Raw genomic sequence first — 13267 nt, 5'->3', positions numbered from 1 at the left:
GCTGCCTAAGAGAGTTTAGACTGTGTTGAAGAATAAATGAGGTCGTACCAAATATTGAATTCAAGCTGGTTACAAATTGTAAAAACTGTTTTGTTTTTTTTAAATTATAGACTACATTTCCATGTTTGTTCTGTTTATGTGGTCCTCAGTTCGACACAGTACAATGCAGGTATGTAAATATCCTTTTTATTGCTGTTGTATACAGGTGCTGCTGGCCCCCGACTCTTCACCATTCACCAGATTGACGCCAGCACAAACAACCTGCCCAAAGCCCACACCTGGTGAGCAAACTGTTGACATTATAATAGTTTTAGTCCTCTCGCTTTAAGACTCGTTGCTCCGGCGTTGACCCACGATCCTAAACTCCATCTCACCCTCTGTCTTCCAGCTTCAACCGGATTGACATTCCTCCCTATGAGAGCTACGACAAGCTGTACGACAAGTTGCTCACTGCCATCGAGGAGACGTGCGGCTTTGCTGTAGAGTGAGTCTCCGACGCTGGCGGAGCTCACCGACGACCAGAAGCAATGTGGTTCGGCCACGATGAGCACCCGTCCATTCCAACTGGGGTTCATTGATGGATGCTTCACAAAGGGGTGCTCGAACTTCCCAGAGGACAAGCTAAGGGGGAGGGTGGGCAAAGAAGACCTCAAAATGTCACCTGACTCTGGGTATTTTTTTAAAGACACCCCCCCTGCCCCCTAGCCCTCCTTAATATCTTATTTTTATCTTTGAAAAGGATCTCTTCAGCTGCTAATAACTCAAACTATTTACTAACTTGTTGAACTGGCAAAATTTGCTGGCTCTTCCCTTTTTCTAAGTTCATTTTAGCATTTAAAAAAAGAAACATATTCCATGTAGCAATTGTCGATCTTGCCAAGCAGAAAACAAGGTCAGTCCGCTCTGAAACAATGGCCACTTTAAACAAGACTGTTGTTTGCTAGAGCACAGGGTCACAAGTGGTTACAGCACAACTACTTGGAAACACTAAATTTGGACGCCGAGAGTGCGTGACTCGGGCTGTGTGGTGCCTCGCGGCGATCACGCTGGGGTTATCTCTAACGCCAAGGATGGGAAAACTGGGGATGTGCGTGGATGAGAAGGGCAGGACTCGAGACTGAATTACAATCGACGGTTTACAACCTTCTCCAAAGACAGCAGTGGGGGACCAGCGCTCCTGTGTCTGCATACCCAGAAAGCCTGTTTTCACCAGTTTTGACAACTGTCCGTGTTCAGAAAAAAAGAGTAAATGGATGAATGGCTTGAAATGTGTTATTTTTATATAACAGGGAAAATTGAGAAAGAAACACTAAAAAAAATAAATCTATATAATATATATAATTTATTGCTGTTATATTTCAGAAACCCCTTTCCATTGTTTCAGAAAAATAAAATCTTTGTTAAGTGTTGCTGTTTAAATTATAGAAGACAAATTGTGAAAAACAAAAATTAAGCTTGACTCAATCTCACTAAAGAATGCTGTGGTTTATCTCTCGCCGTGACCCCTCGCACTGTACGAGGAGACGTTTGTCAGAAAGGGCAAAACAAACAAGGTCTTTGACACACATGCGATGTCCTCTCAGTGCCATAGCTGTTCTGAATGAATGGATCTTTGCAAATATTGAGCTGACCCTTTAAATTCTACTGATTTTCATCCTGGAGCGACAGACATGGTGATGTGAGCCCCCACCCCCTTTTTTTTGAATTTTTATTTAAACAGTCATTTGTAGCTGGGCTATATTAATGTCACAATGCCTGCCATTCATTTCTAAAGCTGTCCAAACTCTGTTGGTGTCTTCTTTGCGCTGGCTCCATATTGCTATTGTTTTTTAAAAAGAAGAAGAAAAAAGAAAAACCTCTACTACCTTGTAGCCACGTGGTGCTAAATAGCATTAACACTTGTCTTGTATCGGCATCCTCGCTCACTGACATACTACTGCTTAAAGTGCACAATACACTACTCGCACTCATTACCTGTTTGTGGACACCAAGAGCTCTACTTAGCCACGTTCTCAGGAGATGTCAAAAGTAGTTTGGGATGTTGGTTTGATTTGAAATTAATTCTATTTGTCTCGATTTCCTGAATGTTTAAGGGGACCTATTGTGTTTTTCCTTCTTTTGTGTCATATATCTGCTGTTACAGTGGGTAAAGTTTCAAATGTAGAGGTCACAGAGTAATCCTTGTAAGCCCAAACCTCAGACTTCTCACTGCTAAATGTTATGTTTTATGCTTCTTTTTCTAACACTCCTGCCTCTGTGTGAGTCACTGAGGAGAGGATGCTCAGACACACAGCACCGCCCACCTATTAAAGTAAAGCTGGCTTGTTTCAGATGGTGGATTGGACTGAGGCGGGTGCACTGGGCCCAGGATCATTCTGAGCTGTGAAATCATGCAAAGCTACTCTAGTAGAATCCCATAATAGGTCCTCTTTAAGGTGTTTAAAAAGTCATATTTTCAGTGTGCCCACAGAAAAGCATAAGCGCACACTCACTGTTGCATGTCTCCATCGTTTGTTTGAACGTGAACTAAAATGAGACAAGTCCTGTGTTTTTTGTTTTTTAGCCTGCTTTCGCTACGTTTTAATCCAGACAGGAGGGGGTGGGGGGGTGTTTTCTACAATTTTTGAAAATGAAACTCTTGAATGTTTTTAAAAGATGCTGCCTGTCTAGCAATCTCTACGACCGTGGACTGTTCTTAACGTTTGCATACGCTTGAAAAGAAATACATTTAGACCGAGTGCTCGCAAAGTGAAAAGTGTCCTCAGATGGTGCTTTTTGTACAGTAATTAAAAATATCGTTCGTATATGTGGATCAAACCAACTGTAATTTATCTTTTAACTTAAGCAGAAGAAGACGTTTTTTTCTTGAACCGAGTAGAGGAATTGCACACGAACAGATGGAGGTTGCCTCTTCTTCGGCGACCTCTGTGCCAGATACTCATTCACCTTTAAGTCCAGTGCACAGGCTGATTTGCCCAATTGTCTTTCTACACTACGTCGCTCAGCAACGCCCCACAGCTGCCTCTCCATTGAACTACACTTTTTATTCAATAAGTTGAGAGATGCCGCTTTTGTTTTCTTTTTGCTTTTTTTTAATAGCATGATCCACTAGCAGGACTATATCTCTCATAGCTGACTGATGCAATTTGATGTATGTTAACACTATCATTTTGTAAGAGTATTTTATTTTTGTGTGTAATTAGTTCTAATTAAACTTGCCTTTGTCTAACAATGTAAGGCCTTGTACAAACAGATGTCCTGTGGTTTCTTCAAGAAGAGTGTTTTGATTATGATTAGTATTGGGGTGGGGTGGAGGGTACTTCAGGTAGTATTGATCCTAAACAATCACTTTATTTCAGTTTGATTGCATCATTAGCACCATCTAATATAAGAATAGCTCATGTGGGTGTGCAAAGTCTTTATATGTGAATGGGATAAGGCTGTGACCACCCACTGAGACCACTCCAGATTAAACGGCTGGTACTTGGCTGGGGAGGGGGGTTTCAACTCCTCCTGTAGATTGGTACAGGAAACTGACCTGTTCTCACTCTGGGGAAAAATACTTGTGTAATATAGGGAGAATGTAGGTCACACTGGTTGTGGCTTTTACACATTTAGACATACAGATAAGAAGGAACCAGTCTAAACAAAGATTTGTAGATGTAAAAAAACAACCAATGGGAAAGTCAGCGGGTATGCAGAGATGGCCTTTTAGCAGCAGCATGTAGAGGACAGTGATGTACATGATTTCCACAACCAGTATTTAAAAATAAAATCCTGTCAGACAGTATCCAGCTTCTTTAGTTACTGGCCTGGTGAATTCATAAATAGCAAATCACTGTAATCCAAATAAAGGTTTGTGGGGGGAAAGTCGCAGAGATCAAGTGTTTCCTGGCTTGGGGAGAGAAAAATGGCATGTGTCAAAGCCCAGACCTAAGTTCTGATTTATAATGGCACCCTAGACACTAACAAGATGTGGCTTTATCAATTTCGGCCCATTGAATGGTTTTGATCTTGGGGAGTGCAAATAAATGTAAAGAAGGAAAAAGAACATTAGACTTTTCTATGTGGGTTTGGGTTCAAAATGTTGACAACACTGGTAATGGAGAACTGGATTATGGCTCACTTATCTTAACTAGCCAGTTAAGTCGAATATTGCTGGGTAAGGTAGTTCTTTGTTTTTATATTCATCGGGCCCCAATGTGACCAAATATCAAAGAGAAATTAAAAATGCATGTCGTGGAAGAGTTCGGGTCTTACAAAGTTACAGCTCCCTAATCAGAGACACAGATTTGTTTAGTCTCTCTTTGTTAACGGTTATCCAAATAACCTGTTATCCAAATAGCTCTGTATTCTTTTGTTGCTATGGGATAATTTCTTGTCGGGAAAAAACGCTTTTCCCTACTCTTTAAATATTTTCTCTGATTATTACAATACTATTATTATTATATCACAATATTTTCTAGTTATTCGTTCGAGTATATGTAAAACACACGTTTACACGTGCTGCGCGGGGTGTGGCTGACTGTATACAACATACGATCAAACAAACAAAAAAAAGTTTATATGGTGAAACCTCTAATGACGTCACTTACAGTAATAAGTCGGGAGTTCAAGCAAGCCGCGTGACCGCTTTTCTGTCTCGTACATATTCTTCCGCCAGTATATGATTCAGTAACCGAGGTCAAAGCGATCCTGAGTTTTTTCCTTTTCTGACTTGTGCTTTACGATTTAAGAGAGATTTTTATAAGCATGTTATTCAGGAATAAAACACGAAAAACATTTCTTTGAGTTATTATTTCTGAAGCCTTTCTGACGTTTCTTCTATTTTGCCAAGCTTAGCTTCTAAAATAGATTTAGTAAAACTCTCGGAAAGACAGCTTATAGCTTAAAAGTTATGGTGAGTTTACTTCTTTGTTGTGTGTTATTGTGTGTTTTATTCACATTTTGAGCATTAAAAGTCGAACCCCGTATGGCGGATGAATACATCCCGGGGGGTGGAACTTCCTCTTGTTATAAAAACCGGACCCCGTTTTTGCGATACCGGCATTTCAGCGTCAGTGCCGGTCGGAATTTTTCAGTCGGCGGGCCAAGTCTGTTGTATTTATCCTTTTCCTTTTAATTTATACGGTTTGTACACAAAATGCCTGGATATTCCGACAGAGATCGTGGCAGAGACAGGGATAGAGGGTAAGTACATTATTTGATATATTTAGACTTTATTTTTTTAATCACCGTCTAGTAAAAATGTCCAAAGGCTTTCGTAGTCGAAAAAAAGAACCACTCAGCTCAATATTGTAGTTTTTGTCGATGAAAAAACAGGCAGAATTTACTTGAATTAACAGAAAGTGTCTCGCTTTGGAAAAACAGGCTTTTGACCGGTATATTTCAAACCCAAGGCCTAGGCCGGTGAGAGAAGCCCGCTGTCGTTGTCTTTGGCTCAAGGCCTAGTTTGGCCTCGTGCCCTGGCACACTGGGTTTTCGTTAGCTTCAGGATACGTTAGCAAATTCGGAAGGAAGCAGGGAGCTAATTCAAAATGTTGGTGATCGGAATCGCTTGGCCTCGCGTCCTCCCCACCTTTTGTGATTAAATCTAGCCTTTTCTGAGAAATGATTGTGGTCAGCGCGAGTGATGTTAGTAATGCTAGCACAGCTGGCTAGTCGGCTTTTCGCCATGTGGTAGCGTGAATGCGGATACAAAATGCCGGCTTTTTCGCCCCCTCTTTGTTCCTCTGCTGGCTGGAAAGTATATAGCAGCTATGTAATTTCAGAGAATGACGCAGTTAATAAGAAGTTTTCTATATTATAATAGTCGGTGTCTAAAGTGACAGCGCAAGTCGTATTTTTAATAATAACTGTAAGGAGACTGAGTTAAAAAAAAAACTTACACAAAAACTACTTTATTAATTTCAGTTATGGCGGTGGGCCTCCTCGTTTCGGTGGAAGCCGTGGTGGTGGTGGCGGTGGAGGAAAGTTTGGCAATCCCGGTGACCGACTACGGAAGAAACACTGGAACCTGGACGAGCTCCCCAAGTTTGAGAAAAACTTCTATCAGCAGCATCCAGACGTTGCCCGGAGGTCTCATGTACGTATGACATGTTTTGTAACGCCTCTCGACATGTGCTCTGCCCTGCACGTGTTAGAAGTTATGCAATTGGTTGTGACCACTGATCTTATTTTTCTTCACTCTTTGCAGCCAGAGGTTGAACAGTACAGGAGATCCAAAATAATTACAGTGAAGGGGAGGGATTGCCCAAATCCTATCATGAAGTTTCATGAAGCAAGCTTTCCCTGTAAGTTTGAAAACAACTTGGTGAGATGGTATTGCAAACAGGTTAAATTATTTCAATTAACATTTGATTTCTTTCTTCTTAGCATATGTGATGGATGTCATCAACAAACAGAACTGGACTGAACCTACACCCATCCAGGCTCAGGGCTGGCCTCTGGCTCTTAGTGGCATGGATATGGTTGGCATTGCTCAGACTGGTTCTGGCAAAACTCTTGCTGTAAGTTCAGTATTGTTTTGTCTTTAAACAAATTGCAGCTTTAATCATCTGAGCTGACCAGATGATTTAATATTTCCTTGATACTTTTCTTACCTATGAAACTCTTTTGACTTGCAGTATCTGCTGCCTGCAATCGTTCACATCAACCACCAGCCTTTCTTGGAACGTGGAGATGGTCCAATTGTAAGTAACGACATGCTTTCCTTATATGTGTGTGTGTGTGTGTTAGCTTCAGTACTGGCTTGAGTAGGGGTTTTCGTGTTTTCTTTCTCAGTGTTGAAGTTGTGTAGCCTCCCTGAGCCATTTGTAAAAAGCTATTATCTTCCTCTAACAGTGTTTAGTGCTTGCCCCAACCCGAGAGCTGGCACAACAGGTGCAACAGGTGGCCGCTGAATATGGCAGAGCATCTCGTCTAAAGTCCACCTGCATCTATGGTGGTGCACCTAAAGGACCCCAGATTCGTGACCTGGAAAGAGGTACTGTTGCTTATTTTTATTTTTTATTTTTTTGGGGGGGCGGGGGTCAAGTGCTTGCCCTGTATAGTTAAGATGTTAACTTCTCATTATTACTTTAAAGGTGTGGAGATCTGCATTGCCACTCCAGGCAGACTCATTGACTTCCTGGAGGCAGGAAAGACCAACCTCCGTAGATGCACGTACCTTGTGCTTGATGAGGCTGACAGAATGCTGGACATGGGCTTTGAGCCACAGATTCGGAAAATCGTTGACCAAATCAGAGTAAGTTTCTGCATATATATCCAAGTAGACTTGTTGGAATAAAGTGATTCCCTGCTAGACATGTAATGCGTTGCAAATTTATTTATTTTTATATTTGCAGCCTGACCGGCAGACTCTGATGTGGAGTGCCACTTGGCCCAAAGAAGTTCGCCAGCTAGCTGAAGATTTCTTGAAGGAATATGTTCAGATCAATATTGGGGCACTGCAGCTCAGTGCAAACCATAACATCCTGCAGATAGTGGATGTGTGCAATGATGGCGAGAAGGAGAACAAGTGAGTAACTGTTCTATAGTAAAGTGCCAACTGTAAGGTGACAGGATGTGTTCCTCAGTTTTACTTACGGAGTGTCTGATTTCTTGTAGGCTCATTCGTCTGCTTGAGGAAATAATGAGTGAAAAGGAGAACAAGACCATCATCTTTGTAGAGACTAAGAGGCGGTGTGATGACCTTACCAGGAGGATGAGAAGGGACGGGTAAGTGTTAAAACTAAACTACTGCTTTAAAGTACTGCTTTTGCTGAGATGTAGTAACACAACTAAATTTGAACCCTTGTTTACTTTTAGATGGCCTGCTATGGGAATCCATGGAGATAAAAGCCAGCAGGAGAGAGACTGGGTGCTCAATGGTAAATTTATTAAACCACTGGTTAAACTGAGATTCAGAATAAAAAGTGCACATCATGGTTGAGTCTTACAGCGTTTGGTTTCTGTTTTCTAGAGTTCAAATATGGGAAGGCGCCAATTCTCATTGCCACAGATGTTGCATCCAGGGGTTTAGGTCAGTATCCTCCATGATGTGTTTAATACCTATATTGTACCTCTAAAAAGAGAGTGTATTTGCTTTCTTTAACTTTTCTGCTTCTTTCTGAGTTTCTCCCCTGGCCTTAAGGAGCAGTCTATGTGGCAGGGCCTTGGCATGACAAGCCCAGGTATCCAGAGGGGGAAGGAGGATTCTTGGAGGTGTCCCGACTGGCGAGGCACGGGTCTCCCAGTTGTGCAGATGTACAGAGGTGACCAGGCCCAAGTGCAGAATAACGCTCTGGCCTGCCTAAAAGAGGGGGAAGTTGAAGGACTCCCCATATGCTCATCTGTTCTCTGGCAATGGTTTGGACTGCTTCACACACCCAGGCTCTAACTCTCCCAGCTCGAAGCCCACCAACACAGCCTCTGATTGTCTTGCATTTGTTTGGGCATGGCAAGTCATTAGTCATATTAGGTGCTTCCTTATTAGACTTTTAAAAGCATGGGTGGCTTAATGTTGCAGTTTCCTAAACTTCTGTCTGAAGAGCAGTCTGTCAGATCGGTCATACCTTCACCTCTGTAAAGACATGGCTACTGGCCCTTTTGGTGACAGTGGGACATGCTAGTTGGACAAACTTGGACAAAATCCAAGCTCACACTCCTCCCTCGCCTGCGTTTCAAAGTCATGTCGAGACCTGCCAACGAGAGACATTGTGATCAAGTGAACAGTGGGTCTGGAAAAGCTGAGAAGGGGTGCACTTGTAGACATCCTGCAAATGGGTTCAGAGCTACAGTTTCTTGCCAAGAGATGCACATGTGAGCTTTAAAACAAAGGTCTCATGTGTGCGTAACAAAGGGACCTCGGTAAAAGCTAGTTGAAGCACACTCGGAGGCAGTAGTGTGCATAGCAGCCCTACTGTGTAGCGACATGAGGTCACTTGACAATATGAGGGGCGTGTTCTGCAATGGGAATGGACTAGTGAATGCATACTCCAAGAATGGTAAGGCTGCTGATCCATTCTTTTTTGTGTGGTTTGGCAGTTGCTTAGCAGGGAAGGTTTTTATTTTCTCACTGGATTAGGAGCTAACGGAGTGTGCATCGTTTCTCTCTTCCCACCGTAGTCTCCCCGAGGATTATGTGTCTAATGCCAGTCAATTTGCAGCCTTTGTGGGTTAACCAGCAATCCCACCGTCATGACCGTACTAACTTGCCCTCTTTTGTTTTTGATCCGGTTGTTGTGGTGGCGCCGGTGCACATTTTGTGTGCTGTCCTCTTTTTATGCCACACTGCAACATTACAGATGTTGAAGACGTCAAATTTGTCATCAACTTTGACTACCCCAACAACTCCGAGGACTATATCCACCGCATTGGCAGAACGGCTCGTAGCCAAAAGACAGGCACAGCCTATACCTTCTTCACACCAAACAACATGAGGCAAGCCGGCGACCTCGTCTCTGTGCTTCGAGAGGCCAACCAGGCTATCAACCCAAAGCTCCTCCAAATGGCAGAAGACAGAGGAGGTAAATCTAATTGGTGAGATACAAAAATGGTGATGAGTCTCTTTAACCCGCTCCTCCTTTCTTTTAAGATAAATTTCTTTATCACGACTTTATCTTTGCATCAACTTTGAGTTTAAATTGCTTTCACTAAAACGTGTTCCTGTATCGCTTTTCTAATGTTGCCACATCTCTTTTTAGGTCGTTCAAGGGGAGGCAGAGGTGGTGACTATCGAGATAATCATCGAGATAGGTATTCCTCAGGAAGGCGCGATTTTGGCAATTTTAGGGACAGGGACAACAGAGGCTTTGATAATGGACCAGCTAAGTCTTATGGCATGAGTTCTCAGAATGGAGGCTATGGGGGCAACAACGGCAATGGCTTCAATGGAGGAAGCTACAATGGTAACGGACAGTCAAACTTTAGTAGTAACCAGACTGGGTCTTTCGTAGGCCAGAACAACTTCCAGGGCCAGCAGTTTGGTGCTGGTAAGGCTGTTGCGCAGAATGGTGTGAGTCATCCCCCATTCCCCTTCCCCCAGGGACAGGCTCCGCCACCGCCGCAGCAACAGCAGCATCCTCCACCGTCACTGGTGCCGTACCCCATGCCTCCTCAGTTCTCACAGTAAACTTGTCGTACACTTGAAAGAAGTAATTTATTGCTTTTTGTCTGAGTTGTATACTTGATCCAGATTTTTTTTTTTTTTGTATTTACACAACAGGGTTACAACAACTCCAACCTCTGTCAAACCTTTTTAAGATCTGCAGTGCAGCACTAGTGATGTTGCACACATTTTTCCTAATGCTATTTAATTTGTTACATTCCTGTTTAGTTAAAATTTTGTACTAGGTAAATAAAAATGTATCAGTTTTCACGTGTATCATTGAAAGTGATGTTAAGTTCCTTTCTTGAAAGTGCACTGCATGATCTTTCAAATAAACTCCTGAAAAGACAGTTTTGTGTCTCCTTTACTACAACATGAATGTTGCTGAGTCATTAGAGGAGTGGTATTAGTATGACTCAATGTCCAGCAGATGTCAGGGTCCTGCAAGAATTCAAGCGAAGTGTGCAATCAGGTACAACAATCCCTTAAACCAGCATTTAACCTAATGACAATCAGGTGTCTCAGGGTTTTTGTGTTACTGATGTTGCCATAACAGGAGTAAAAATAAAAATCACCTTGCTTAATCTAGTAGCTGAAATAGTATTTGTTTTGCAGGGAGGGTGGTGCCAGGTGAAGGCAAAATGGTTAAAAGGGTTGCATCCCACCACAACTTAATGACAGTGTTCATAAAACATGAGTTTTGGGTTTGTATAAATGCATTAATGTTAAATTTTGAATACCTGTGGAGCTGCTAGTAGGCTGAGATGAAGCAATGTCTACATCTGCTGGTAGAGAATTGAATAGCAAAGTGATTTCTTGTCTACTTCAAGTTAAGTTTTACTGCAGTATGAGCAGAGTAACGACTACTGGGCAAGCTTTTCCATGCAGTGCTCCACTTGACTATCAGCAAAATCTGTTATTTCATATGTTAGCCATCTCTTTTTTTGCCTGTCCCGTTTGGCTCTTTTGCCATCAGAATTGTTGTCTAAAGGCAAACAAAGATGCCCAACGGATTTACTTTACCAAATTGACCATCCCAGCCTTGCCGTAATGGTCCATTTGATTCACCTTTTATTGTTTATTTTATTTTCACTTACTGAATACGGGACAGACTTGACTGGGGGAAAGAAGGGGAGAAAGAAAGAGGGAAAGAGAAACAGCTGAGAAGAGGGACGGGGGAGAAGGGCTATAGACGGCTATAGATGTCAATGGCAGTGAATGAGTTAAAATTGAGAGGTGGGCAACGACGCCCAGGGTGGGGTGTACACCCTGATGGTACTTTGGATTCCGTGTATCGTGCCCACCCCCAAGATCCTATATGTATGTGTAATGAGAGTGTGAGTAATGTGAATGTCTAAGTTGTGGGATAAAATTGAGGCAGAGGCAGCCAGAAGGGGACAGGGGGGGTAGCCTCCTCTGCACCCTGGTGACATACCCCTACTCCAAGGCCCTGCATGTGTGGGTGGTTGTGGTGGAGCGGGAAGAGGGAGGCAGCTGGAGATGGGGAGGGAAGGAAGGGAGGGGCAAGTGACCCCTCCCTGGGGCCAGCTCCCCCGCTGACCCCAGTAGGCACCCCCATACTCCGCGACCCGCCAAGGAAAGGGGGCCCAGGCCCATCCAGACCGGGGCCCAGTGCAGCAGCGCCTCCCGGCCCCACAGAGCACGGGACAGTCCACCCAACCCCACCACAGAGAAAACTGCGCCCACCCCACCATCCACTCATCTTCCAGACTACATAAGACAATAAACACCCAGGCTGAGATCTTCCTCCACCTCTCCTGTATCTCCCCTCCTGCAGAGGGAGCTCCTGAGGAGAGGAAAGCTCCTGCAAGATGTGACAATCTCCCCCACCAGTTGAAGAGCCCCCCAGGTGGCTCGATGCACCGGCGGCACCCTGCTCCAGGGCTGGGCCCCCATGCATGTTAGCCATCTCTGGAGTGTTAAGATGGAAATAGGCAGTCTTGAGCTGTGTATCCCACTCCGCGTTTACACTCCTTATAGCAGTTGGCACATGTTTGGCTACTTCCTGAGAACATCCAGTTATCCATAAAATGTACAAAACAAAGTGTTATCCAATATCTATCTTTAGGCAAGCACATGTTAGGTTCACAACTACAACCTTCTATTTAAAATAAGTCACAGGTAAAGAAATTTTGTGCAGCAGAAATATTAGGAACAAACTAAAGGAATCAAGTGTACTTATGTACACTACATAAAGATATGGAGATATCACTGATTTTGCTCATTTAACTCCTTTTTTGATTAGGAAGCACAACTGTTCTGTCATAGCTCTAGTAAGACTAAGCATTGCAGTCTTTCTCATTAAGGTTAAAAGAGGATGCGGGTCCCAGTTATCACAGCGCAGCTGGTGCTCCACCCAATGAATGTATATATTCATGATAAAGAGACTGAAATCTGGTCACAGGTCAGTGGCGAATGATTACAGATCAGATCTCTGGATGAACAGTCCCCGCTGCTGCTCACAGGTGCTGTGGGTGCGGCTGATTAAACTGCTTTCTACATGTTTACAGAACCATAACGTAGAAGTATGTGAGGAACGCACGCTGTGTAAATACTACAGAGCCAGAGAAGAGCTCTTTTTTTTTTTGTGACAGCCACACCTCAATGCCGACAGCATTATCTGAAATGAACACACGCTTGTCTTGTATGTTTTTTTCTTTTCAGGACTACAACCTTTTTTACATTGTGAAATCAATTTACGGCAGGTACGTTTGATTGGGAGAACAAGCTTATCTTTCATGAATTGCATAATGTGTCATTTAAACAGATGGGCTGGGTTTAAGGACAGAGGTGGATCACACCATTGCTGCCTTTGAGGAAGCTTAAAATGTGCCTATGACCTCACTGCCCTCGTCTTACTCATTGCTTGTGTCATTCTGCACTTTTTTTTTCTAGAAACAGTTCATGGCAAAACACTTCCACTGATAAAAGTTCATCATTAACCCTGCTGCTTCAAAGCAGAGCTGTCATAGTTTTGAATTAATTTTTATCTTATTTGAAATGAATTAGATGCTTTTTCCTCTTAGTTTACTATAATATCCTCTCTTCTGAAACATCTTCTTAATGCTTATCCAAGTCAGGGCTATCCTAGTTGTAATTAAGTGTGGGTGGGGTACACCCTGGACAGGCTGCTAGTCCACCACGAGTCAGACAATC

The 13267-nt window shown here is 43.1% G+C and overlaps 2 protein-coding genes across 4 annotated transcripts in view; both read left to right on the top strand.

Moving 5' to 3' along the window:
* smurf2 (SMAD specific E3 ubiquitin protein ligase 2) overlaps positions 1–1405 on the top strand; it is a 51535-nt gene extending 50130 nt beyond the window's left edge. For both annotated transcript variants that reach the window (XM_026165748.2, XM_026165749.2), the window contains 2 exons: positions 206–281; positions 389–1405. In XM_026165748.2, coding sequence (XP_026021533.1) covers positions 206–281; positions 389–488 — 176 coding nt within the window. In that variant the 3' untranslated portion in view covers positions 489–1405. The remainder of the gene's footprint in view (positions 1–205; positions 282–388) is intronic.
* Positions 1406–5030: 3625 nt separating this feature from the next.
* Positions 5031–10440, top strand: ddx5 (DEAD (Asp-Glu-Ala-Asp) box helicase 5). Of its 2 annotated transcripts, none has more exons than XM_026165746.2 (13): positions 5031–5190; positions 5914–6085; positions 6197–6293; positions 6376–6509; positions 6627–6692; positions 6844–6985; positions 7086–7246; positions 7347–7519; positions 7609–7719; positions 7810–7871; positions 7964–8023; positions 9288–9509; positions 9687–10440. In XM_026165746.2, exons 1-13 carry the CDS (start codon positions 5144–5146, stop codon positions 10112–10114), a joined length of 1875 nt encoding a protein of 624 aa, XP_026021531.2. In that variant the 5' UTR covers positions 5031–5143; the 3' UTR covers positions 10115–10440. The 2 variants fall into 2 exon arrangements, with proteins under 2 accessions (XP_026021531.2, XP_026021532.2); XM_026165747.2 differs by having other exon boundaries at positions 9288–9522.
* Positions 10441–13267: the final 2827 nt, after the last annotated feature.

The sequence above is a fragment of the Astatotilapia calliptera genome, chromosome 4 (assembly GCF_964374335.1).
Source record: "Astatotilapia calliptera chromosome 4, fAstCal68.1, whole genome shotgun sequence".
In the NCBI taxonomy this organism is placed as follows: Eukaryota; Metazoa; Chordata; class Actinopteri; order Cichliformes; family Cichlidae; genus Astatotilapia; species Astatotilapia calliptera.
This window is presented reverse-complemented; position numbering and strand designations above follow the sequence as displayed.

What these genes read in the sequence shown, in the direction of transcription:
- ddx5 (XM_026165746.2), top strand. Translation starts at nt 5,144, where the DNA reads ATGCCTGGATATTCCGACAGAGATCGTGGCAGAGACAGGGATAGAGG. An exon ending in GATTCGTGACCTGGAAAGAG is followed by an intron (nt 6,986 to 7,085) that starts GTACTGTTGCTT and finishes ATTACTTTAAAG; the next exon opens with GTGTGGAGATCTGCATTGCC. An exon ending in AGGAGGATGAGAAGGGACGG is followed by an intron (nt 7,720 to 7,809) that starts GTAAGTGTTAAA and finishes GTTTACTTTTAG; the next exon opens with ATGGCCTGCTATGGGAATCC.